At 35.1% G+C, this 25,239-nt stretch overlaps 1 protein-coding gene across 6 annotated transcripts in view; it reads left to right on the top strand.

Annotated features, from left to right (window-relative positions):
- The window catches only part of MYOF (myoferlin), a 63,828-nt gene extending 39,742 nt beyond the window's left edge, over nucleotides 1–24,086 (top strand). For 3 of the 6 annotated variants that reach the window (XM_079312383.1, XM_079312384.1, XM_079312387.1), the window contains 28 exons: nucleotides 1,174–1,288; nucleotides 1,408–1,513; nucleotides 3,081–3,223; nucleotides 3,534–3,707; nucleotides 4,936–5,047; nucleotides 6,336–6,413; nucleotides 8,169–8,350; nucleotides 8,443–8,601; nucleotides 8,757–8,855; nucleotides 9,159–9,320; nucleotides 9,813–9,978; nucleotides 10,587–10,663; nucleotides 12,054–12,122; nucleotides 14,673–14,771; nucleotides 15,391–15,516; nucleotides 16,253–16,408; nucleotides 16,509–16,600; nucleotides 17,550–17,720; nucleotides 18,257–18,405; nucleotides 18,633–18,772; nucleotides 19,044–19,132; nucleotides 19,214–19,309; nucleotides 19,882–20,023; nucleotides 20,336–20,435; nucleotides 21,297–21,490; nucleotides 22,678–22,787; nucleotides 23,102–23,249; nucleotides 23,669–24,086. In XM_079312383.1, the coding sequence (XP_079168509.1) occupies nucleotides 1,174–1,288; nucleotides 1,408–1,513; nucleotides 3,081–3,223; nucleotides 3,534–3,707; nucleotides 4,936–5,047; nucleotides 6,336–6,413; nucleotides 8,169–8,350; nucleotides 8,443–8,601; nucleotides 8,757–8,855; nucleotides 9,159–9,320; nucleotides 9,813–9,978; nucleotides 10,587–10,663; nucleotides 12,054–12,122; nucleotides 14,673–14,771; nucleotides 15,391–15,516; nucleotides 16,253–16,408; nucleotides 16,509–16,600; nucleotides 17,550–17,720; nucleotides 18,257–18,405; nucleotides 18,633–18,772; nucleotides 19,044–19,132; nucleotides 19,214–19,309; nucleotides 19,882–20,023; nucleotides 20,336–20,435; nucleotides 21,297–21,490; nucleotides 22,678–22,787; nucleotides 23,102–23,249; nucleotides 23,669–23,704 (3,490 nt within the window). In that variant the 3' untranslated portion in view covers nucleotides 23,705–24,086. Of the gene's footprint in view, nucleotides 1–1,173; nucleotides 1,289–1,407; nucleotides 1,514–3,080; nucleotides 3,224–3,533; nucleotides 3,708–4,935; nucleotides 5,048–6,335; nucleotides 6,414–8,168; nucleotides 8,351–8,442; nucleotides 8,602–8,756; nucleotides 8,856–9,158; nucleotides 9,321–9,812; nucleotides 9,979–10,586; nucleotides 10,664–12,053; nucleotides 12,123–13,960; nucleotides 13,973–14,672; nucleotides 14,772–15,390; nucleotides 15,517–16,252; nucleotides 16,409–16,508; nucleotides 16,601–17,549; nucleotides 17,721–18,256; nucleotides 18,406–18,632; nucleotides 18,773–19,043; nucleotides 19,133–19,213; nucleotides 19,310–19,881; nucleotides 20,024–20,335; nucleotides 20,436–21,296; nucleotides 21,491–22,677; nucleotides 22,788–23,101; nucleotides 23,250–23,668 lie in introns of those variants that run through there. The other 3 variants (XM_079312385.1, XM_079312386.1, XR_013775104.1) reach the window with 2 other exon arrangements.
- The last annotated feature ends 1,153 nt before the right edge of the window (nucleotides 24,087–25,239 follow it).

The following is a 25,239-nucleotide window of genomic DNA, read 5'->3' on the forward strand; positions in this document are numbered from 1 at the left end:
GCTGTAACTACACCATTACAGCATTTACATGGGCATTCACAAATACTTGATGCTTTCTTGGGTTTATTTCATGAAATTTTGAAAAGTTCCATTGCCATCATTAATCAAGTGACAGGTTATTTCTCAAAGTGACTCAAAGCAGGCATTGTTCTCAGTAGAGGATTGTGGTGCCATGTGGCAGCTCCACCCCTGGCAGAGCAAATCTCAGTCCTTCCTCAGCTCTAACAGGTTCAGTCTTGCTCTGCCAGAGGTTTTCAGCTCTGGAGTTGTGCCAGTCCGTCTGTGTTGCCACACTTTAAACCAGACTGGGAACATTATTTGTTTCATAAACAAAAACCAGCAGGAGAAAGAGACTGTTTTCTTTCTTCCTGTAAGAAAATATTTGGCCCATTTAAAATTATTGTGCTCTGGCAGTGAAAAAGATAGAGAACTGTTGCTATAGAAAAACTGTGCAGGAAAAATATGTGCTATTGTTTGATCCACTTAAAGATTTTATCAGTTACAGGTATGAATGGATGGGGGTTTGTTTCTATTAAATCAATAGTTTTTTATTAATAAGATGACATGAAGAAATTGCATCAAGTCCTGTTGTAATGCATAATTTTGCCATGCAGCTGCTTCCACTGTAGCTTGATTTGGCCAGCAAATGGCAGTGTGGAACACACTTTGGTGCCTTCTGAAACACAGTGAATCACCAAGGGATAGCAAAAGGCTTTTATCTGATTTAATGTTCTCCCATTCCTTTTACTTGCAAATTAGAAAAATATTAGCCAGCTCATTTATTGACTTGTCAACAGCATAAATGGAAACAAAAATAAGTACATTGCCAAATTTTAGTGTATGAATAGATGCATGTGCTTTAGAGTATACACAATCCATGTCTCCCACACTTAAATTTATGATTTTTTTTCTTTGTCCAAAAGGATGTATTGAAAGCAGATCCTGAACAAAACAGCAGTTAAAAATTCCTGCTAGTCACTCATATTTATGAGTAATGTTCCTCCTATTGCTTGCTACTACTGTTTCTTCAGTGGTTGTTTTTAAGTTTCCTTCGTATAGCTGGACAATTCAGAGTACCCCTATGTGTGCACAGTCTTTACTATGTTTCTATATGTTTTCTGTAGTGAACTAAAATAGGTTTTGTTTACTATTGTATTTTCTTTGGGCATGCAGTCTGTTGACTGAAGCTGATGCTGGTCACACTGAGTTTACTGATGAAGTGTATGAAAATGAGAGTCGCTATCCTGGAGGGGAATGGAAAGCATCTGAGCAGAGTTTCACAGATGTGGTGAGAGTTACATTTTTCACTGGATAAGTGAAGGTTTAACAGAAGGACCTCTATGTTTTGCTACACAGTGTATTTACCCTACTAATGCAGAAAACTGTTACATTTCTCTTACATAAAAGAATGGAGAAAAAGCCCCACCCCCACGTGAATTCACATGTCCTTTTGGATGGGTGTGGGAAGATGATGCTTGGAAATCCGATTTAAACCGAGCAGTGGATGAACACGGTAAGATTTGCTGTTTATCTGCTATTAGCACAATCTACTGTAGTTCATAATGAAGGAGGACACATGTCAAAACTGCAGCAATATTCTGGGCATGATATTGGTTGCTCTATGGAAAAATACCAAGGAAATACTTGGACAAAGTTGCTTAAGGAATCAGATAATATGACATTGAGAGTGTTCAGTCTGTAGCTGTTTCTATTTCCATTTTAATGGATTAGTAGCAGCAATTAAGGTGTTTTTAGAGAAGTCAGAAGCTTGAGACCTGAAACCTCTGTAATTGCACCAAGAACATGTGGCAAAGCCAGGTTTGGACCAGTTTGTAATTTTCCTCTGAGCCTTTAGCCATAGGATGAGTCAACACATAATGCTACAAAGTGAATCAGGAGGTCTGGGGACTAAAGGAAGTAGGGAACTGGTTTGTGTTGGTCACTCACCACACAAGTGTAGGAAGGATTCCTGAATTGCTGAGAGAAGAATAGCAGCACTGTTTGTGGGAAAGGAGCCATGCAGGACTGATCAGGATAAAACATTGGTTATTAGGTAATTCTGAAATTTAAAAAACCTTCAAAATCTTTCTGTGAAGAGTCAGGTGTTGCTAGACAGAGATTTTCAGATTATATATATTACTAACATGATTGGGTTAGAAAATCTTAATATGCTTACTACTCTCAATAAATTAAGACTGTTGTCATCACAGAAAGTTGTGATATAAACACACTCACAAGACCATAATTTGGATTCTACAACAATAGGAAAAAGTAGTTACTGTCTCATAGCAAAATATTTATAGGACATTGGTTTGATGGCTTGAAAACAAAATAAATATTTTTTGCAAAAAGGGAAGATCATGGCAGGTAATGGGAAATGCAGAATTTTGCAAAACTTTAAGATTGTTTTGTTTTGTTCTAAAGCAAATGAAAACTCTCAAATAGTTACTGCTTCTAAATAAAAAATAGCTAGCTATTAGAGTAGAAAATAATGTTATACTTATCTCAAGTACTGTTTAATTGTCTTAACTGGAACTTCTGTTAGGAGTTTGCAGTAAGTTTTTAATGAGATTAATTTCAATTAAATTCTGAGTCTTAGATACTTGGCAACTGAATTACACATAGATCAAAAATACAGCAACAGACTTACCAGTTCTTAAAGTTTTATGATCAGAGTTCATGTGGTTAGTGTTCCTTTTAATGAAAAGCTACTGGAGTCACAAGAGTGCACAAAGCATTTGACTCATATTTAAAATTAAGGGTTAGATTTTCCTGCAGGGAAGTGTGAAAATGCAATATCCACATGTGAGAAAACAAAAATGCAAAGAAAAGCACTTGAAATTTATCGTGTGTGTGTTAATGTTGAGATTTTTATTGTCATGTGTATCACAACACAACATCATTATAAAATGCCATCAGTGGTCCCCTGGCTATTGGGCTATAAGGGTCTAGAATGGTGAACAGTCTTGTGTGATAGGGCTTCATCCTCTGTAGTTGCAGTCACTCTATTGCCCATGCTTCTCTTCTTTGTATCTCACTTGTATTTCTGAAAAAATGCCAACTCATCAATTCTGTTTTAGGGTGGGAGTATGGAATTACCATTCCTCCAGACACTAAACCCAAGTCATGGGTTGCTGCAGAGAAAATGTACCACACACATCGACGACGAAGACTGGTGCGGAAACGTAGGAGGGAACTGTCTGAAGGAGTGGCAGCAGGAAGGGTGAGAAAAGAGAGATCCAGTCAGGGACTTGCACTTTCTAACAGTCTGAGGCTTTCAGTTTGTTGGGTTTTTTTAAAATCTGCATGAGATTACGCATTACCTGAGTGAAGAAAAAATGTAATACCAACCAATCAAAAAAAATCTAGAACAATATTCTATAGTTTCACTATAATCCCTTTCTTTATCTTTTTGTACATTGATGTTTCTAGCTTTGGTTTATGAGGGGGTTATGAGGCCTGCCAGAGGAAATGCTGCTTTTTTTCACTACAGTTACCCAACACTGTGGATAACAAGAATTTCTATCTTCAAGGGAAGATCATCATATGAAGATCAAGAAGGATGGGAATATGCTTCCTTGATTGGCTGGAAATTCCACTGGGAACAACGCAGTTCTGATACCTTCCGTCGAAGACGATGGAGGCGAAAAATGGCGCCCGCTGAGACACATGGTGCTGCAGCTATCTTTAAACTTGAAGGTGCTTTGGTAAGGGACAGTGTCAAAAATATCTTTCAAAGGTCAGCCTGGTAATCTGCAGTAAATAAACAAATATATCAGATATTTTAGTCCCTGAATTGTTAAACTAGTGTATAACTTAGAAGCTAATGCAGGGTATATTGTTTAAATTATTTAGTTGGGAAGGGATCATTAAAGTTGAGGTAGAGATTCTTGTATTCTTACTATTAAAATTACTATTGATTTTTATATTTTTCTTACATAAGCAATATTATATATCATATTAATGTATTTTATTTTTAAAATCTTACTTATTACTTTATTTTTCAAATTATTTTCATTTTTGCATTACGTGAGATTTACGAGATTTACAAATTACTAGATGGGCCTCCTGTAAGTAAAGTAAAAAGATAGCTCAAGCTTTTCGTGCATGTAATTTAGATATTTTAACATCAGCACAAAAGACAACAGGCTTGGAAAAAGCTGCCCCTGATGAATATTTGCTTGTATAAACAACAAAACACAAGAAAAGATAGCAAAAAAAACCCCACAAGAAAAGAAAATAAAGTGTTGGAGAAGCCAGAATTTCATGACACAGATATATGAGCAGAATGCAGTTATTCCTCAAGTTTTGAGATTAACACAGCCACAAATAACCTCTATTTACCAAAATACAAACTGAAGCAAATAATGAGAGAAGGCTCCTTTGTTTTTATAAAATATATAATAATTCTGAGTGTATAGCATTAGCAAAACTTCACACTTTTTTCTTGATTTCTTTCTCTTTTTTTTGCATCAAATGTTGACCAAGTATTCACGGATAGCATTTTCTTTCTCCAGTTTATTTTCTTTCTCTGAGTTTAATAATTCCTATTCCAGTTTTGCTTACAGCTATAGTTCCTGGGCTAGTGCTGGGATAAAACCTTAGAGCAGTTCTCTGCCACAGCACAGTGCAGAAGACCTGTGACCTTTCCTCCACTAGGAGCTGCCAGGTAGCTAGTGCATCTCCAGAAATAAGACATTGTGGAAGTAAGATTAAATGACTACATATGATTTCTGTAGAGCTTCAATTGGCAACAGGAAATGACCTCTGAACATGAGTAAACATCTTGTAAAGTACACATACTCACAGAAATGAATTTCTCCTTGTGCTGGAAGAGAAATGGAAACCCATAAATCCCCCCCATATAGTCCATTTCTATCAACTTCCTTCTTTGCTTGTAAATATTCAATACCTTTTCTCTATATGTAATTTCAGGGAGCAGACAATAGTGTTGATGATGGAGAAGGGAAGAGTTCAGACAAAACCAAGGAGTCAGCTACAACAGTGTTTGGTGCCAACACACCAATGGTTTCCTGCTATTTTGACAGTAGGTTCTTTAATAATTCCTTTCTCAAAAATGTTGTCTGTTTCATTTTGGTCTCAAACAACCATCAATCTTTGTGGCTTACATCGGCTTACATCTAGCTTTATATGCCTTCTGTAGTAATTACTATCAGACCCTTGGTTGGGCCCTATTTAAGTTATTAAAGAAAAATTACAGTTAGTAATTTTGGTATTTCAGTCCACTGTTACACAGATATTTTTAAAACCTGACTGGGACAGGAATTTTAATGCTAAATTTAACTTTTTTGTTGGGTCAGGTCACTTAACCAGCTCAGTGCAGGATCAGACAATGCCTGGCCCAGAGGAAGCAGTACCATGTGGTTGAGCTGGCAAAGTGAACAAAACTTTACTGAGCTGGATGGGTTTTTAATTCTTTATAATCACTGTAATGTGAATCACAAAAGCAGGGATGTTGAGATGGGAGCCACCAGTGCTAGTTAACAGGAATAGAGGCCAATCCTGGGACTTAACATCCTTTTTGAGGAGCTCTGACTGGAACACTTGTCTTTATTTGAACTCTGAAAACTTGATCAACCTACTGAGAATGGATGTCGAAATCTTAAATATTTCTGAACATGGGGAACATTGTTGAAGTTTCTTTTTAATAATGACCATAGCTGGAGGAAAATGACACTTTTTCTTGCCAGAGGTCAGAGGTTTCAGCCCAGTTAGGCTATGCAGTGGCTCAGCTGTTTTCAAGGGCTGGAAGGGTTACATCTGACATCTTTTAAAGAAAAGCTGTAGTAACTTAGCTCCACACAGTCCTGGGTTTGGGCCACTCACATCTTATTTTTAAGCTATTCCACCTAACATGTAGAAGTTTATTTTTTAAAATCTTTTAACCAGAGTTGCAATTGGAATAACTTCCTAGGCTAAGAGTTAAAACTGTGAAAGACCCAGGACCTTGAAAATGCTGTAGTGAATACTTAAATAAAGCAAAGGAGTGCCCAATTCTTGAATCTCTTTGGATGAGCTGTATTATCAGAGTTTCAAAAAAAAATTTTTGAATAGAAGGATTTTTAGATGATCATATGGTGAAAAAAGCCCAAATAGCATCAGTGATTTTTTTTTTTCATTTCTACTTTGTGTTGGAACAAATGTTCCCAGGTGCTAGCTCATTGGTATTAGTACACACATCAGGTGAAAAGCAAAATGTTAGTACAGTGCTTGTGTTAAAATGTGTAAAGCATTTGTATAAACTCAAAATATCTTCATCACAGAAAAGAAGCCTGCATAATGCAGTTGAACTGGCTTTTATTTGTTTCATACAGGAGTATATACTTACCACCTTCGCTGTTACATCTACCAGGCAAGAAACCTCATGGCTTTAGACAAAGACAGTTTTTCAGGTATGGAAAAATCCTCCTAAAGGTGCAGAAAATCCATTTTTGCCTTGAACTTGTAGTTTGATTTATTTGGATGTAGCATATCTTAACTCCTTAAGGTCAGTGTGTAGGTCCCAGCTACTGAAACTATGCCTTGAAGAAAGTCTCAGCTTTATTACTCAGTATGATCCATATTTGGTTACTACTGTCCCACAGGCTGCTGCCAACAAAATGCTCTGTGTGTCCTGTACCAGCTGCTGCCAGTGAATTCTTAGTGAGGGAATTGGATTTCAGATGAGGTCTGAATTTCCCACGACCAGGCACTTCCTTTTGCCTTGGATTCTCCTTCTAACCAAAGCCTACATGCAGTTTTGTCCTGCAGGAAGCTTGCACAAAAGCAAGGATGAAGAAAGTTGGATGGTTTCTTCATTAGTTATGTCACCAACTGCCTCTCAGTGTTCAGTGTTTTATATTTATTCATTACAGAAATGAACTTGCAGAAAACTACACTGTGCCTTACTGATAAGCATGTCTTTTATTTGTTTATGCATGTTTATTTCCAGCTCTTAGGAATTCCAACAGTGCTGTGTCCATCTGGCATCTTTGTAGTCAGGCTAATACCCAGTTTTCAAGTTTTATTATTTCTCATCAAAATTTCACTGGAACATCACAGAGCAAATTGAATTTAGATTCTGTAAGAATATCAGTTTACATTTCTTTTAAGGAAGTTCAGCAAAGACAAAGTTGAAACAATTTTTTTTCTGCATTACCCTCCATTTGCATCCTTCTTTTTCTCCCATAATTAAGTAAGTGTAATGCCTCTGGTACAGAAGATACAGTGCTTTACAAGTTTTAGTGATATTTTCTAAAATGAGGAGGGCTTTGTATAACTGCTTGTGTGAATTTGATCTTATTTCAATATGCAGCACTTAAAAGCAATGAAAAGAAATTATTACAAATGCCTCTAAATTGCATATGGATCATTCAGGACAGATCCTTCAGATGCAGTCATACATAAACTAGCTCATCTACATTTTATTTTCCTCTAAAATTAGTTTGAAGAATTAGACAAATTTTGTAAAACTCTGATCATGTACCTTGTCCAAATCTATTGAAATTGACCTAAAGATAACCTTTAAAATTGCCTTTAGTCTTTAGTAATTGCAATTTGTACAGGAAACATTAATGACTATCATCAGATACCTTCTACAGAGCTTTTGATGATTTAAAGGCCTTTCAAATAATGGGCCTAAATCACTTCAATCATTCAGCCATTTCACAAAAAGAGGTTGCTATAAATAAGCATGTTTGAAACATAACCATGATGTGAGCAATACAGCTTGGGAGAATTTGTTGTTTGGCAACTAGTCAGAATTTGAATAATTTCTGTGTATTATTTATGAGGCTGTGCAGTTGTATATCAATAGAGACAACAAAAAAGTTTCTATGGATAAGATTTAAGACAAAAGAAACAGTGTTTCATTTTAGTTTTCTGGTTCTCTTTCTGCTTTGAAAGGTAATTTATTATTTTCAGTTATTACTCTGTTAATCAAGCCTTGTATGAAGGAAGTGATTTAGTAATCAAATGGAAATTGCTCTATTAAATGTCAATTATGTATACGTGTTCATTTTTGTTTTTCATAGACTGGCTATAGAACTTGTAACAGCAGTAGAAAAATAACATTATATTTGATAAAAAATGTGCTTGTGTGCCTTACGGCTTGATATGGTTTTGTTTATCTGTAACTCTCTGCTTTCAATCTTTATATGATATTTCAGATCCCTATGCTCATGTTTCTTTCCTCAATCAAAGCAAAACAACTGAGATAATTCATTCAACTCTAAATCCTACGTGGGACCAAACTCTCATATTTAATGAAATTGAGATCTATGGGGACCCACAGTCAATAGCCCAAAACCCACCTAATGTTGTTATTGAACTTTTTGACAGTGACCAAGTGGTAGGTGAAATCTTTTTACCCTAATTGCTTTTTTACTTATTTATGTCAGTTGACAGTACATTAATGGTTATTTTTGCTATTTGTGGTTGCAGGGTAAAGATGAATTTCTTGGAAGAAGTGTTTGTTCCCCCATGGTTAAATTAATCCCAGAAGATGACATCACACCAAAACTGCTCTGGTATCCTGTAACAAATAATGGCAAATCTAGTGGAGATATTCTTTTTGCTGCAGAACTTATTTTGAGAGACAAGGTATATATTTCTTTTTTTGTATGTATGTATAATATAATAAGACACAGCATATATTCTTTAATGGTGAGACATTATAGAAAGAACTGTCTTAGTCCTTGCAAGGTATTTCATCTAAGAAAGATGAGAAATACTAATAATCATGTTTGTCTTAACAGGGTGGTACCAACCTTCCAATTCTTCCATCACAAAGGGCCCCAAAGCTTTACATGGTCCCTCAAGGAATCAGACCAGTAGTTCAACTCACTGCTGTTGAGGTATGGTTACTTTAAAACTAACTGATTACAAATGCAGTCTTCTCATTCTCTAGACAGAAATTATATATATTTACTTACAGAAGACAAAAAAGATTCATAGTGAGAAGTACTCTTTTCTCTAAGTGTTTGTGAATTTCACTGTTTCCATTATTTTGCCACATATTATTATTGTATTATATTGAACATATTGTTATAGACATATTATTATTGAACAGATGTAATTTCTTCTTTCCTACTTCTGAGCATTATATTAAGCATATTGATATCCCTTCTCACTTTTGCTTATATTGGATTTTATTTTAGATTCTGGCCTGGGGGTTGCGAAACATGAAAAACTACCAACTGGCACCTGTTATGTCTCCAAGTCTGATTGTGGAATGTGGGGGTGAAATGGTGGAATCTGTGGTGATCAGAAACCTCAAAAAGACACCGAATTTTCCATCTTCTGTTCTCTTCATGAAAGTTGTACGTTACAAAAATCTATATGGTAGCTATCTATAGCCAAATAAGTTCCTCCACAGTTTTAAAGGTTAAGGATTTGTTCTGAGTAGAAAAACTCATACATCCTTTTTTGATTTACCATAAACAATTAGTGAGCCTGAGAACTGTAATAAAGATCATGTAAACATGTCTGTACAGTCACTGGTAGATTGCACAATTTTATATGCACAGTCCAATGCAATATATATTATTTTATTTGAAAATATATTTACCTATAGATGTTTGGCTACTTTCTTATTGCTAAGATGGCTGTTGTGCAAGAGTCAAGAAAATTCAAGAATTATTCTTACTAACTTTTAATGACTGATAAGATTAGAAGTTTTTGTTCACCATACAGCCATAGAACACAGTAGTTCAATATTAAATAAATGAAGTAACAGCTCTAATTTAGCAGGGAAATATTTATTCTTTCTTTTTCTTCATTTTCATTGTAAAAAACTCTCTTTTTATTTTTAGCTTTTACCAAAAGAGGAGTTATACAGTCCATCTCTTGTCATTAAAGTAATAGACCACAGGCCATTTGGACGGAAGCCCATCGTGGGCCAGTGTACTATTGATTTACTGGAAAGCTTTCGCTGTGACCCCTACACGACTAAACAGGACATTGCACCACAACTGAAAGGTAGAAAGCTGGAGAATGAAAAGTTCTCCTTTCTTGTGAGATGCTAGAATTACCTGCCTGTTTACCCTGCATGCTGTACTGATGAATAGGCAGCTCGTGTTGTGTACTTAGGAGGAGATACTGTTAGCTGAAAGGAAAAACATCTGACAGAGAGTATTAGTGTAATATCCTGGGAAGCATAAGAGGGGATAATGGAAAGGCAAGTCCACTCCTGGACTTGATGGGCTCATTCCCTGAAGTTCCTCTTTAGTGTCAACTTGGAAGTCAACTACCTGCAGATCATCTCAGCACTAGTGCCAAAGAAATGATCCAGTATTCCAGCAAATATAATTAATACAATGGTGACATTTACTCTACATTTTTTCAAGTTTTGCTTTCACTTTTAATTTTAATTCTATAAATTTGAGAAATATTTGCATATCTGGCAAAAAAGTATTTTGTCTGTTTTTTCAAAAACTGGAAATTAATTGCTTTCTTTTGAGGATCAAATATATAGCCAATGAATTATTTTACATCTCCTGTAACTGTCTGGATTTAAATCTGATGAAACTGTTTAGTGAAATATTTTTCCTATACCATATTGCCTTAATAAAACCTTTGGCTTACAGTTAGTCTGCTCTCTGCTGCACCTCGCCAGGATACTGTAATTGATATGGAAGACACACAGCCACTGCTAACAGCTCAGGTAATCTTTGAAATATGATGCTTGACTTTTTTCTTAAGATCTCTGATTTCTGAGGAACTATCTAGACAGCAAAATACTCAGAAACATGTGCAACCCTCTGGAAAGCCAGATGGGAGAAAGTTACTTGGTGACAGAAAAGCAAAGGAAATTTGTTAAAAAATTAATCTTTGTTTTCATATAGTAAACACCAAACTATAGCTTTTTGTCCTTGGTAAAATTCACCAGTAGCTTAAGAATATTTCACTGTTCAATAGCTACTGAAAGCATGTGATAGAACATCACCCAGTTCCCATTGATGGTGGTTAGGGCAGCCTGATTTTGCACAGACTGACCAGTTGTAGACAAAGGAGTTAGAAGTAGGTGTATCTCTGGTCCTTCAGCCCTTCATTTTATCACAAATAAAGGCCTCTCCTACCTTGAAGCCATCCAAACCCAATTCCACTGAAACAATTTCCTTCTGCACTAACACTTCTTTTCCTTTTCTGTTGTGCCTTGTCTCTTTACTGCTCAAATTCTTTTGGACCACCACAATACAGTTTTACTTTCCAGGTAAAAAATAATTCTGCCTACAGGATTTTACTCTTGAATTGAAGCATGACTGAAGACAGATTCCAAGCAGTACAATTTTGCAGGCTATTAATCCACAATTTTGACTTTTGAAAATGCAGAATATTTTACGTTGTTACAGCAGTCCCAAAGTAAATACTACTGAATTTAAACTTTTGAACTCTTACTGCTATTTAAGTATTTTAATGATTTCCTTGTTCTTCATCTCCTCTTCTTATCATCATATTCAGACACTAATTTAAGTATATCATAGGCCATGATCTTGTGATTACTGTCATCCTACATGTAAATTGTCATTAATAATTAATTTAGACCAGTCTCTAACTTTTATCTGAAATAGGTTTTCTCTTCTAATATAAGTAGCATGTATTCTAATAAAAGCTAGAACAGAGAACTCTTATTTTATTTAAAATTGTAAAGAAAAACATTTAGAAAATAAAAAAGACTTAGCACTTCAGAGCCACCAGTAAAATTGATTCTATTTCTGTAACTGAAAATGGAAAATTTAAAATGCTACATAAGCAGAAACACAATTTCTTTTAGTTTGACATCACCCAAGGCAAATTAGATACATTATATATATGCTTTAATATATATAATATATATTATAAATAATATAATATATAATAAATATATATTAAATGTTTTATATATATATAATGTCATAACATTAGATACAGTGAAAGCATCCATATTAGAGGAATGAAAACTCAGAACAATCTGAATTGAAATAATTAAAACTGTGGAAAATATAAGTGCTATGCAGACATCACCCTGAGGACACAAAATGCCAAAATTTCATCAATTACATTCCAATTTCCAGTGTTTAAGCAGTGTGTCAACAGCACTCAGCAAAATGGCTTCTCCAACCACAGTGCATGTATGTACCAAAGTGATGCATGCAGGTGACCAGGAATGTGAACCCTTTGGGGCCTTGAGGGGGTTCTCTTGGCAGTTCTGCCAGAGAGAGATTTTGGAGGAGATGATGCTCACAAATCCAGTAGGATTAGTTATATTCAATTATCCTTGTTCTGAAATCTTACTATGCATATATGATATGTATGAACTACTAAACACTTATTTTGTGTGTCAACCTACTTAGAATCCGTGTGATAAAAGCAAAAAAAATAAACAGTAATTGTTTCACTATGTTATTAATATTTAAACTTTGTTTAGAAGTTAACTTCCTGGAAAATGAAATTGCAGTTAAAAAATTCTAAATCTGACTTTTCTAGCAATCCACTGCATCTCTTAGATTTTTTTTCTATAATTCTAGATTTTTCAAAAAGATAATAGTGAAATTTTAATGTCTTGACAACTTAATGCATAACAATCTACAGTGAAGGCACTGGGTACATTTTTAAAAGGACAGTAATGTTACATTGGTTCTACCATGTGAATAATTCACTCCAAAATCTCAAACTTATCATATGGCATTTTCTTCTGTGTTTTGGCATTCTGTGAGCACATCCTGTATACAACTTTTGGTAATAATAATACCTGAATATTGAAGACTTTTATTTGCTCTGGGAATTTTAAATGAAAATCTTAAGGTTTTGATTTATTTTTCTTATTAACTCCTTCTTCCCATAACTACCAAATGCATCACTTGAAGAGACATTTGGAGGTATATCAAGGGAAAAAAAATATAAACCCAAAATATAACCCCTGTCCTAAACTATTCCAACATTATGCTTTGATGAGAGATTCAGATTTCTACACAGCATAATTTGTGAAAAAGTTTTAAATTTGGTTGTTAAATTATGATTGCATAATTATGCAAGCTAATATTTGTATTGCCAACATAACAAACTGAAATTTAAATATGGCAAACTATTCAAAATTACCTCATAAATTCTGCCAGTAAGTTTTGCAAATCAGTAATGATGTTGTTTCCACAAAAAAAAAAAAAAAAAAATCGCTCTGTCTTTAGAAAATGATAGTCCCTTGCTAATCTGATAAGAATATGCTGGATTTATGATTTGAAGGTAGACAAGATTAGTAAAATATGATAGACCTGAACATCACAGTGAAATAATTACTTAAGAGAACAGCAATGGGAATAAATGAGAATGATATACCTGAGTGATGTCCTGACTTATTGATGCATTTGGCTTGTATTCATAAAATGTTTTGCATATTTCTTCTGCTTTGCACAAAAATTCATTGCTAATGCTTTTAAATTAAAACAAAAGGTATAAGGTATAAAAAGCAGAAATGACACTTGCTAATCATAGCTTCCAGATGGGATGCATGATGCTTGCTCTTAATGGAGCCATAATTATGGTACCTGTGATTTAACAGGTGAAGCATTTTGGATCGTGCACATTGTTTCTACACTTATATAGATGACTCTATATATAGACACAATTTTTTTTGCTTTTTTCTTTTGTTTTGTGAAGAACAAAGCACAAGGTAATAATGTCTTACAGTCCTGAAAACCCATTTTCTAAAATATATGTGCGTGTATATATATGCATGCTCCAATTCAATATCTAGAACATTCTGCTTTTCTGACAGCACAAAAAAAAAATCAAGTTAAACACATGGTGTCTGGATATTTTTCAAAAGCATTTATAAGTTATCAATATTAGTAACTTGCTTTTCACACTTACTATATACAGATTCCTAAATATTTAAAGCCTGTTTAACTGTATATAATTCTACAAATCATATCCTTACCATTGCTTTTATTTTGCTCTTTTTTTATGCCTTGATTCTCCTGAACAGCTCACAGAAAAGGTAATGTATACTACTTCAAAAAAATCTCCACATTGCTTTCTCCAGTTGAAAGGTAGTATATCAATAGTGCCTACAATTTAAGTATGTGAGTGAGAACACTAATCTCTGAAAGTTTTTTATATAAAACCTACAGTGAACTTGTAACATGGTAAATTTAGGAAAAATATGCAAGACTGAAATAGGAAGCCCTATATATAAAAAAAACCCAACAAATCCAAAACAGCCCAAACAAATTCTCACCTTTAATGATCTGCATAATACTTTAATATTCTCTGTAAATCCAAAGAATCTTAAAAAAAAAAAAAAAATCAGATTTGCACAGTGGATGAATACTACTCATTCTGTTCATTCATAGAGAATGAATGCTCTTTGGAAGTTTCTTTTCAGGGGTAAATAATTATATTATTCAAACCCTGAATACAGATAGCACTTTCTTAAACAGTGATTATCAGACTTAAAAATAGAAAAAACCCCACAGAAATACTGTATTAGTAGAACATATAGACTAGGTGACATGCTGCCTTAATTATTATATTCTAAATTTCTTTCAGATAAAGCTTTAATATTACCTAACTTATAATAAATTTCAGAGTATATTATTTGTTACTATGCTTAATTGTTCATTATTTTTTGTGTACAGTATGACAGGAGAGAGGCTTTATCTCCCAATAAAAGCTCTTTTTATTTGCTTTTCTTTAAGGAGGAAGAAATTGTTGACTGGTGGAGCAAATTTTATGCTTCAATAGGAGAACATGAAAAATGTGGACAGTACATTAAAAAAGGATATGACACTTTAAAGGTATTCCTCAGGATAAAATAAGTTAGCATATTTCAAAGTTTATAGGCCCAAGACCTTATCAAAACTGTCCCCCCTTTTTTTTTAATGCTCTGCAAAATTTACCTATACATGATTTTCTATAAGGGTTTTTTACTAATTCATATTATTAAATCAAGATTTTAAGATGGTATCTTGGCTTCTCTTCTACTTAACTACACTTACTAAGAGATGTATTAATAATTTAATCTCACCTTCAGTCAAAGGGAATTTTGCTCTTGACTTCCTTGGGAGACCCTAAGTAAACATACACATTAAGTATGAGCACAGAGAATCAGTACTTTTACTATTTGTTGACTAAAATTTGAAGTGAGACTACTTTCATTTCTTATCTAATACATCTAATAAAGAAAGCAAAGATAAGCTTCTGACATGCCACTTACTCTCGTTTTAACCAAGCCTAGATGAAGCTTTATCACTTGTTTTCCAAAACATTGCATTTGCTCCCACTTCAATATAAAAATAGTTCCAAAAACTTTAGTTCCCTAAAATATTCCATCAAGCATAAAATACTTTGCAGTGCCACTATGGTGGAGTTGATATATATGATAATTTCTAAACTTTCTTCTTTTATTTTTTTAAGGTGTATGACTGTGAATTGGAAAAAGTACCTGAATTCAATAACTTAACAGATTTCTGTGATACATTTAAACTATACAGAGGGAAATCTGAGGAGAGTGATGATCCATCAGTGGTTGGAGAATTCAAGGTAAATTTCAAATGATGGGCAACAAACAAATGCTGGTTGCAGTCTTTAGTATGTAAGTGGTTATTTAAGTAGATCTACACGTGAGCATTTCAGCTTAAATATGGATGTATGCATTAGTGGAGGCAACAGATTTTTGTAACTATGTAGCTACAGGCTCATCTTTTTCAAGGAAAGTACAGCTACACATTGCTCACACTAGATGTGTTACGTGTTAATTGAAAATAAATATAATTCCTGCTAATGTAACCCTCCCTGGTAACCGTGGGGCAGAACCTTCCCAGATAATTCTCAAACAGGACTAAAATTCCAAAAAGCACGTTTTTAGAATGATTTTGGTAAAGGAATTTTGTACTATTTCTATGTTTCTATGAGTTTTATAGATTAAAATAATGCTAATGTAGATAAAACCAACCAACCAATCAAAAACCTGTCAAACCTTAAATGATGTTTTTGAAGAGAGAATAAAATACAAGGTATTTGTTACATATTTTTAGCTGGACCAAAACTGAGTAATTGTGTTGACATCGAAAGAGCTGAACTGAGTTAAACTAGCAAAGGATATAACCTTGTCTTTTTAATCTTATCATCCAAAACCCACTAAAACAAAATACTTCTAAGTCCCTGTGGATGAGGCTATAATTTTGCTATTCCCACATAAAGAGAGTGTGTAGGTGCAGGATCAGTAGGGCAGGCCAGGCGGGGCAGAGTGCACACTGTCCGTGTCTGCTCCCGGCAGGGCTCGTTGCGGGTGTACGCGCTGCCCGAGGATCCCGCGCTGCCCGCGCCGCCGCGGCAGTTCCGGGAGCTGCCGGACAGCGGCCCCCAGGAGTGCATCGTCAGGATCTACATCGTCCGCGCCCTGCAGCTCCAGCCCCAGGACAACAACGGGCTGGTGAGCCTCTTTGCTTCCGCCTGACAGCTCACTGCTCTCTCCGTAAATTAGGCTGGAGAACTGTTTCTTAACAATATTCTTTTTTTCTTATTTCAAATAGTGTGATCCTTACATAAAAATATCTCTAAGTAAAAAAGTAATTGAAGACAGAGATCATTACGTGCCTAATACCCTCAACCCAGTCTTTGGCAGGTAACGTACTTTTTTGTATTTTCAATTTACGGTATTTTAGAATGTTTTCCAATTTTTTTAGGTAAACCATTACTTGAAATATTCAGTGCTCTATTCATAGTTATATACTGACAGTTAATTGTGAGTAAAATTGCATAAAGCATTCAATTATTCCAATGACTGAAATCATTGAAGAACACAGGTATTTGTCTAATCCATAGATTTTCTTTGTCATGTGGGTAAATTGCACAAAGTAAAACCATGTTTATATCTTAAAACCAGCAGTGTTAGATATGCTTATAGAATATGGAAAAAGTTTTAACTCTGAAAACTAGATGGATCTCACAAGCAATCAGCTTAGCATGCATTAGCACGCATTCCCAGTACACTGGTCTTTCCATCAAAGGTTAATGACACCATTGAAATAGATGAACAAAAAATACTAGTTAGGAGTGAAAAGTTACATCATCTGCCCAATTACTATGAAATTCTGGGTCTGGTTTGGAGTTGTAGGAGGATTTTGATAACTTAGAAAGTTCAGAGAGGAGGAATAGAAGGATTATAAAGGGTTTGAAAGGCATAATTTTTAATTATGTGCTACAGGTTTTCAGTTGTTCAGATTATGCAAAGAAATAGACAGCAAAGATACGTGATTACAGACACCAAATGTCTTCCTTCCTCAGTCCCAGTTCAAACAGAAAACATCTAAGTAATACATTGTGCAGAAATAAAGGAGGCAATATCCAAAGGAGCAAAAATTAAATTATTTAAAAATTTAAATAGAAATTGGAACATGAAAGATAACTGCTGCTAGATTTATCAGTACTGGAAGCATCCTTTTAATACATTCTAAAAGCTATTCCTCAAAAATAAACTAGTACGTGCTTTCTTCAATTTGTATTTTTAAGTTTAAAAATAAGAAACATTTCTCAAAAGAGCAATAGTCCTAACAGGAAATTTTTATATTTAGAATGTATGAACTCAGCTGCTTCTTGCCTCAAGAAAAGGATCTGAAAATTTCAGTCTATGATTATGACACACTGACTCGTGATGAAAAAGTGGGTGAAACCATAATTGATCTGGAAAACAGATTCCTTTCTCGTTATGGAGCTCACTGTGGCATCCCCCAGCAGTATTGGATGTAAGTAATCTTGTCTATTGAAAATTTTAATCTGTAAGACCTAGTACCCAACCTCTAAAAAACCCTTAATTCTATGTTAAAAAAAAATGCTGTCTCTTTTCAAGGGCATTTGTTGTGCTTGTTCTATCATCTAAATTGCAGGTGAAGCTGTAAATCTTCAGAACAGCCTTCATGAGAACCACAGCATCAAATATTTTAATATTTTCTTAATACACTAATGTATTTCTGTCCAGAGAATGTTACTTTTGTCCAGAGAACTCATACTTAAGAGAATTTTTCTGACCTACTGTTGCTGGTAAATATGAAAGCATCTATGAGTGTAAATTATATTGATAAACAAAGAAAAAAACACTCTGTCTTAGAAGGTAATTGAGCTGATAAAAAATTATGTCACTGTATCAAGCTCCAGAGCCCTCAATCTAGGCAGTTGCAGTGCAGCTCCTTCTGAGCTAGTTTAATAAACACGTTTTACATGATGTGTAGATGCCCTGAATAGTGAATAATTTAAGGATATGTTTCTTTTGCTTTCATAAAAGTTCAGGTGTGAATACCTGGCGTGATCAACTAAAACCCACCCAGTTATTGCAAAATGTAGCCAGGTTTAAAGGCTATGCTCCTCCTGTCCTCTCTGACAATGGCAGAAAGATTAACTACGGGGGTCGAGCCTATACTTTGGAGGAAGCTGGTGAGTTGGTTCACTTATTTTATATGTATGTCTTAAATTCACCTTGACAAAATATAAAATTTTCCAGTTATTTACAGAATAATGGAAAAATACCTTTGATTTTTCTCCTAGTTGAACACATTTTTATGCTCAATCTTAAATATCTGGGTTTAATTTTTTTTTTTTAAAGTTCAAATGCAAATTCCAGTTCGCAAGCCCCTGTTTTTCCCCCATTTCTTTTATTTCAGAGGCTAACAAAATCTTGCATCAGCATCTTGGTCCAGGTGAAGAGCGGTTAGCCCTTCATATCCTCAGAACCCAGGGTTTGGTACCTGAACATGTGGAAACAAGAACCTTATATAGCACTTTCCAGCCCAACATCTCCCAGGTACTGTGAACTGGCTTGGTTATGGTTTCTCAAAAGCAGAAATGGAGCATTCCAGAATTCATGTCATGTTGCTAATGGTGTGTTATCTCTCAGGGGAAGAGGGCTACGAATCATTATTGCTTGGCTTAAAATGTAAAGCAGGTTAATCTAGAAACATAATAAAACACAGCTTTTTAAAGAAAGTTTCTGTAGAAACCAGAAAACTTATCTGAAAAATTAAGATACCTATATGCAACAAACAATCCCTCACCCATCTTCTTCACTGCTACAGGGAAAGCTGCAGATGTGGGTGGATGTTTTCCCCAAAAGCTTAGGACCACCAGGCCCTCCATTCAACATCACTCCCCGAAAAGCCAAGAAGTGAGTATCCCCAGATACCACACACCCTCTGGCAGCCTTGACAAAGCAATCCAAATGCATTGCCCCAAACATCTCTCTTAGGTATGTCTTGCGTGTGATCATCTGGAACACCAAAGATGTCCTTCTGGATGAAAAGAGCATCACAGGAGAAGAAATGAGTGACATTTATGTGAAAGGGTAAGAGCATTCTTTCATGTAACACTGAAAATGAATAACATTCAGAATGTCCTGGGAATAACTTGACCATGGGTTTCAAATATTATTTGGTTCAGTCATATCAAATGCTACCCTCAGAGAAGTACAGAAGAGTTATGAGATAAAGCACAACCAGTTAATGTGTGGTGAAAGATCCCAGAATTTCATCTCTTGAGATGGACAGCAACTGAAAAGGTAGAGAGTTAGCTTTGATGCTGCACAGCTTAAGGGATTCTTAACTTTTACATTCCCTAGTCTTAATATTAAAAAAGCAATAGAAGCCAGAGAAATACACTACCAGGCAGATCTAATTTCTCACTAAAAAAGAACTCACTGCTGATACAGCACTGGTCTTAGATCAGAAATTCAGTTCAGATGTTCCTATTTACACTGCCAAATTGGAACCAAACTGCAAAGGGGCATGAAAAATTCTCCAGCCCTCTGTGAGCAATTTTTACAGCTTGTCTGCAACCCCTTAATGACACAGTTCCAGTACAAACAGGCACCAGTGTAGTCCCACTGCAAACACCAGACACATCTCTCCATATTTTCAGATGGATGCCTGGTAATGAAGAAAATAAGCAGAAAACTGATGTTCACTACCGATCATTAGACGGCGAAGGGAACTTTAACTGGAGATTTGTTTTTCCTTTTGACTATCTCCCAGCAGAGCAACTCTGTTTAGTTTCCAAAAAGGTAAGTATTTCTGAAGATTTCAATGCTTAGAATACAGATTCTTGTTAGCCTGGTAATTTGTACCTACATATTGAAAGAGACAATTTGGCTCAGTTCCATATACTTTCTCACACTGTTGTTGTGAATTCATTTTTGCCTTTGGGCCAGGAACAACACTCTGGCAACAACAGCAGTCTGCTTTTAGCAGGGCAAGATTAGATCTTTTAATGCTTCCACCAACCCCAAAATTGACAAGTACTAGCAGACCCTCCAGCTTTGAATTTCAGTAAGCAATTTTTAAAGGTGCTTTGTATTTATTTTTTAAAATTTTAGGAACACTTTTGGAGTCTTGACAAGACAGAATTCAGAATCCCACCTAAACTGATCATTCAAATATGGGATAATGACAAGTTCTCTTTGGATGACTATCTGGGTAAGATTTTGAATGAAAATAGTTACTATCATCTCAAAGCAGGATATCAAGGTAAAAATTTTAAATTTTCACAAAAGGATTCCATTTACAGTGAGACACTGAGCATAGAAATATACTCCAGCTTTCCTTCACAGTACAGACTTACTGAATGAATAAGTAGTCACTTAGTAAAGGCCTATTGGCAGGTAAACCAAGATATTTTTCATTCAGGTAAACCTTCTCAGAAGGCACATGAAATGATAGTGTGCATGAAAATTTATCTTGCTTCGTTCTTTAAGTAAAATTACTTAAACAAGGGCACTTCGGTTCTAAATAAGAGTATTGACAATAGAATGTAATTTAGGTTTAAGCAATCTACTTCACTGTTATTAATATCTACCTTTCTAGAGATACTGCTCTGTACAGGATTCTCTGCTCCAAAGTCTTTAGCTTACATACAAACTATATAGGCCTCAAAATCTGAAAACAAGTAGTTGATTTATAACCATTATTAAAGTTTGCTAAATTATGCTTTTAACTGCCAGAAATTACTTATTGCATTGCTGTATTTGGGTATCTTTCATTTAGATGTGTGGGGGAAAAAACCCTTCTATTAATAAAACCAAACACTCTTGCATTAAAGAAAGGGGAGTCAAGCTTGTGAAATCAAATTTATCAGTACCAGCACAAGGGATTTAAACACAATATGTCCCACTTCCCTGCCTCACATCGTTAGACAAACAAAAATATAATGTATGTGTTGATTGCCTTTCCTGTATTTTCTGTATGTATATGTTTAGAGATAGCAGGGATTGATGTTGAGTTGCTGTGCTGTATGGTTGGTTGTGATATGCAGTGTTTACTTTTGTATCTGCCTCCTAGGCTTTGTGGAACTTGATTTACATAAAACAATCATTCCAGCAAAAGTTCCTGAGAAGTGCAATATAGACATGATTCCAGAATACAAGGCAGACAGTTCTCAGAAGGCTCCCAGGACTGCCTCTCTCTTTGAACAGAAATCCATGAAGGGATGGTGGCCATGCTATGTTGAAAAGGACGGCTCCCGTATTTTAGCGGTAAGCTTATGAATTCTTTTAAAAGAAATGCTCACCTTACTTTACGAAGACTTTAAAGAGTCTCCCACTTAGCTGTTAGCTTTCAGTGAACAGACATAGGGGAAATAGGATATTCCATGCACAAGTTCAGGAATTTGGTCCAGCAACAATTTTTTGTTTTAAAATGCGAGTTTAATACTTAATTTATGTAGTTTGCTGCTAATTTTGTTTAACTTGAAAGACTGTGGTGCCAGGTTGAGTCATGCTATCTTGCCAAAGCAGCTGATGAAGTCGTGTGAGTGAATGCATAGCCTCAAGCTGTGCCAGGGGAGATTTGGCTTGGACATCAAGAAAAATTTCTTCACAGAAAGGGGTGTTAATCATTGGAATGGCTGCACAGGGAGGCGGTGGAGTCGCCATCCTTGGATATGTTCAGGAAAGGACTGGACATGGCACTTAGTGCCATGGTGTAGATGACAAGGTGGACTTGGTGATCAACTTAAAGGATTGTGTAATTCTTAGTTCATAACTTCAATGCTCAGAATAACATCAGAGACATCCCAAATGTATTAAAGATCAAAGGAAAATGTTTAAATCCAAAGGATTTTTGTACACAGCAAACAAAATCGCTGTACTGAGAATACAGACTAGCTTTGTGATTATGTATGCAGTCAGAAGACCCAAAGCATTCTAACTTGTTCTACAGAAATATAAATGTATATTTATCATTTAGAGAATATTAGGCCTTTCAAAGGTGTTGTCTTCTTCTTTCTAAAGTTTCTGCCTTAAAACCTTATTACTAGAATTCAATAAATGAGGAAAAAATATTCAGAAACATTTACAAGCCACAGCCATATGAAAAATTAGATGCATAGTCTTTTGGAAAATATGCAGTCTTTAGGTTGCTCTTGAAAGAAGAGAAGAACTGTTTTTGTTTTGCTAAATTGGAAAAAAAAATTATAGCTTAGAACTACAGATGAATTAGCAGAACAATTTTATGTCCAGTGATTTGGTTTTTTCTATGTCTTTTCCTCATACTCTGTTGTGTGTGACACTGTCATAGTACAGAAATCAGTGTATTTTGAGGAGGAAATCAGAAACACAGATGTACACCATGAGCTGTTCCCAGCTATTCTGTATAAGTACCAAACAAGTCCTATTAGTGCAATTTCAATAAAATGCTTGTCTCATGCCACTTTTTTCTGAAGGGTAAAGTTGAAATGACATTGGAAGTTGTCAATGAAAAAGAAGCTGAGGAAAGGCCAGCTGGTAAAGGAAGGGATGAACCCAACATGAATCCCAAACTAGATCTACCAAAGTAAGACATTTTTATCCCACTAGCTTTAGAAATACCCAATATCTAGCTACTCTGATGCATGCAGTAATATATTAGCCATCAGTTATCCTTTGCAAAACTCCATTTATAAAAACCAATCGTGTTTGCTCCTGCAAGCATTAGGATAAAATGGTTTCAGTACTAATAGCACATGTTTACTGCAGCTGCTACCTTGCATTTCAAAACTGTCTGTCTTCTTCAACCTCCAGACCAGTATGTTTTAAGTGTTATAATCTCATGCTGAAGTATTCCCTGGTTTTAGAGTATAAATAACACTTACTTCTTCTAAAATGCAGCCGGCCAGACACTTCCTTCCTTTGGTTTACAAATCCCTGCAAGACGATGAAATTTATTGTGTGGCGCAGGTATAAATGGCTCTTCATAGGCCTTATCATCTTGCTGATTCTGCTCCTGTTTGCAGCAGTGCTCCTCTATTCCCTGCCGGTAAGAACTTCTGAATGTGTCTGTGGGATGAGCTTAGAGTGGCATCATGGACAGGATACACTCCTGACTCACACAGAGTCCATCACCTCTGTTTTAGCAGGAATATATCCTTATAGCTGTAAAAAAATTTAACTGGTTTTTATGGAGAAACAATTAAAATTTAGGTTAAAACTAACTTATTAATTAAAGACAGAACAAGGAATTGCTTTAGAAGAGTTAATAACCTATACAATTAAAATAGCTAGTAGTTGGCCTAGACTCTAGATTAGTCTGAAAAAAATACCAGTTTTCACTGTATTTTAACTGAAATTACGGCACCCTAAGTACATTCTGATCCATTTAAATGTCTTTTTTAAAACTACACTGAAGGATTTTGTGTACATCATTTTACCTTTTGTTTCCTTCCTCCTCTCCAACAGAATTATTTGTCAATGAAGATCGTGAAACCAGTTTAAGGAAGATTTTTTTTATCTCACCTTTTTAAAATACTGCTGAAATTTCGCCCCAGGCTGTGGACCAAAATCATCCTTTGTATCTGCTTGTATTTAGAATGGTAAAATAGATAATTAAGACTTTCAATAAGGTTAGCCAAGGTTCAAGAGGTCATGGAAGATGTTTTTTCAAAACAAGGAATAACCCACAACCACCTTTTTTTTTTTTTTTTCCCTCAGTGGTATCTATATATGGCAAAGTTCTGACTTTGCTTTTAAAGTGGATTTTTCATAAGAATCACTCAGAGGAGCTGCCTGCTATTGTTATCTCTGGTTTTTAATGGATAGTTCCTTTTGAGAATCTATTTCATTGGGCACACTTTGAAACTTTGCATTTTAAATTAAATTAAGCAATCACTACTTATAATTATGTCTACCAATGAAACATCACAGTGCAACCAAAGGGTTGTACATTGTTTCTAGTTCCAAAGTTCTTATTCATTATCATGCTGCTTAAAATTCTTATTTGCGATGCTGCAGACTTGACAACACTATACATGTATCCTGACAAGTTCATAAACATAGAAATGGATTATATATTGTTTTTTTAAGTATAATTATAAAACTTTAAATAAACTTATTCACAAGTAAAATGTAAGTTTCCAGTTTTCTTCAACTATTACAAAACTCCAATATATTAGGACTTGTGTAATGTCTATCAGAGGATGTAATGTCACAAACCTGGAATTTAAGGTATTTTACTGTTATCTGCACAGTGAAGAATAAGGAAATACTTCTGCACAAAGTTCTCATTAATTTATTCATTAAATAGGAAATTAATCAAAAGATCTGTTGACTAGTTTCACTGTACTCGTATTTAGAGATGATCATGAATCACAACACAGGAGGATACATGACCTAGAATCAACCCTTGTTTGAAATCTGATCTGCACATGGGAAATATCTCATTTTGCCTCAATCTGCTCTCCCAAAGCACAGTAAAATATAATCTGCACTAAAAATCAGGTTATAGTCTGTGGTTCTATCTCATCTTTATGGAAAGCTGATGCAGAAGCACCTCTGAATATGCTCTGGTCCTTGAAATAAAGGAAATCTGCAGCAGAACCTGAAATCAGCATTTGGTGTGATTGTCACATTTTTAACTGAATAATGACTTCAGTTAGCTTTAAAAAGATGTCAAAAATAACTACAAAAATTAGTCTTTAAAAACGTCTGTCATTGTATTTAATGACATACTTAACACTTTCTTATAACACAGTACTGTAAATTAATAAGCTTGTACTTGTTGGCCAAAAGTAACCTCATTTTGTTGGAGGAGTTAAGGTAAAGGTGTAACATTAAATAGCTTCCATCATGTGAAGTCCCAGTGGCTAGAGTGGAACAAGCAGCAGTCACCCCGTCAAAAACATAACACCACCCTTAGTTTTTTGTTGTCAAGAAACTCTCAAGCATCTTGATCCTTGAATGAGAGCTCAGAGCTGGAACTAATCACTCTCCAGATGGATGGTCCCTCCACTAATGATGAAATAGCACTCCAG

Source organism: Erithacus rubecula (assembly GCF_903797595.1).
Source record: "Erithacus rubecula genome assembly, chromosome: 9".
Lineage (NCBI taxonomy): Eukaryota > Metazoa > Chordata > Aves > Passeriformes > Muscicapidae > Erithacus > Erithacus rubecula.